We start from the raw sequence: 1,049 nt of genomic DNA, 5'->3' as shown, positions 1-1,049 counted from the left end.
GGACCTTTAACCACCTGGCCGTGCACCGCGGCACCGGGGCGGTGTACGTGGGGGCCACCAACCGCGTGTACAAGCTGACCGGGAACCTGACGGTGCAGGTGGCGCACAAGACGGGCCCCGAGGAGGACAACAAGGCCTGCTACCCGCCGCTGATCGTGCAGCCCTGCGGCGAGGCGCTCACGCTCACCAACAACGTCAACAAGCTGCTGCTCATCGACGACCCCGAGAACCGGCTGCTGGCCTGCGGCAGCCTCTACCAGGGCGTGTGCAAGCTGCTGCGCCTGGACGACCTGTTCACGCTGGGCGAGCCCTCGCACAAGAAGGAGCACTACCTGTCCAGCGTGAACCAGACGGGCACCATGTTCGGCGTGATCGTGCGCGCGGGGGGCGGCGACGGCACGCTCTTCATCGGCACGGCGGTGGACGGCAAGCAGGACTACTTCCCCACGCTGTCCAGCCGCAAGCTGCCGCGCGACCCCGAGTCCTCCGCCATGCTGGACTACGAGCTGCACAGCGACTTCGTGTCCTCGCTCATCAAGATCCCCTCGGACACGCTGGCGCTGGTGGCGCACTTCGACATCTTCTACATCTACGGCTTCGCCAGCGGCGGCTTCGTCTACTTCCTCACGGTGCAGCCCGAGACGCCCGAGGGCGGCGCGCTCGGCGCGGCCGGGGACCTGTTCTACACCTCGCGCGTCGTGCGCCTGTGCCAGGACGACCCCAAGTTCCACTCGTACGTGTCGCTGCCGCTGGGCTGCACGCGCGCGGGCGTGGAGTACCGCCTGCTGCAGGCCGCAGCGCTGGCCCGGCCGGGGGACGCGCTGGCCCGCGCCCTCAACGTGAGCGGCGGCGACGACGTGCTCTTCGCCATCTTCTCCAAGGGCCAGAAGCAGTACCACCACCCGCCCGAGGACTCGGCCCTGTGCGCCTTCCCCATCCGCAGCATCAACCTGCGCATCAAGGAGCGCCTGCGCTCCTGCTACCAGGGCGAGGGCCACCTGGAGCTCACCTGGCTGCTGGGCAAGGACGTGCACTGCACCAAGGCGGTG

The 1,049-nt window shown here is 68.8% G+C and overlaps 1 protein-coding gene across 1 annotated transcript in view; it reads left to right on the top strand.

The window, feature by feature from the left end:
- Positions 1–5: 5 nt before the first annotated feature.
- LOC101632779 (plexin-A2) overlaps positions 6–1,049 on the top strand; it is a gene marked incomplete at its 5' end in the record, with an annotated part of 36,552 nt that continues 35,508 nt past the window's right edge. The window contains one exon of the mRNA XM_012734811.1: positions 6–1,045. Within this exon, the coding sequence (XP_012590265.1) occupies positions 6–1,045 (1,040 nt within the window). The remainder of the gene's footprint in view (positions 1,046–1,049) is intronic.

Source organism: Condylura cristata, unplaced genomic scaffold (genome assembly GCF_000260355.1).
Source record: "Condylura cristata isolate star-nosed mole 26May11 unplaced genomic scaffold, ConCri1.0 scaffold00073, whole genome shotgun sequence".
Classification (NCBI taxonomy): Eukaryota; Metazoa; Chordata; class Mammalia; order Eulipotyphla; family Talpidae; genus Condylura; species Condylura cristata.
Note: the sequence above shows the minus strand (reverse complement) of the source record. Positions and strands in the feature narration are given on the sequence as shown.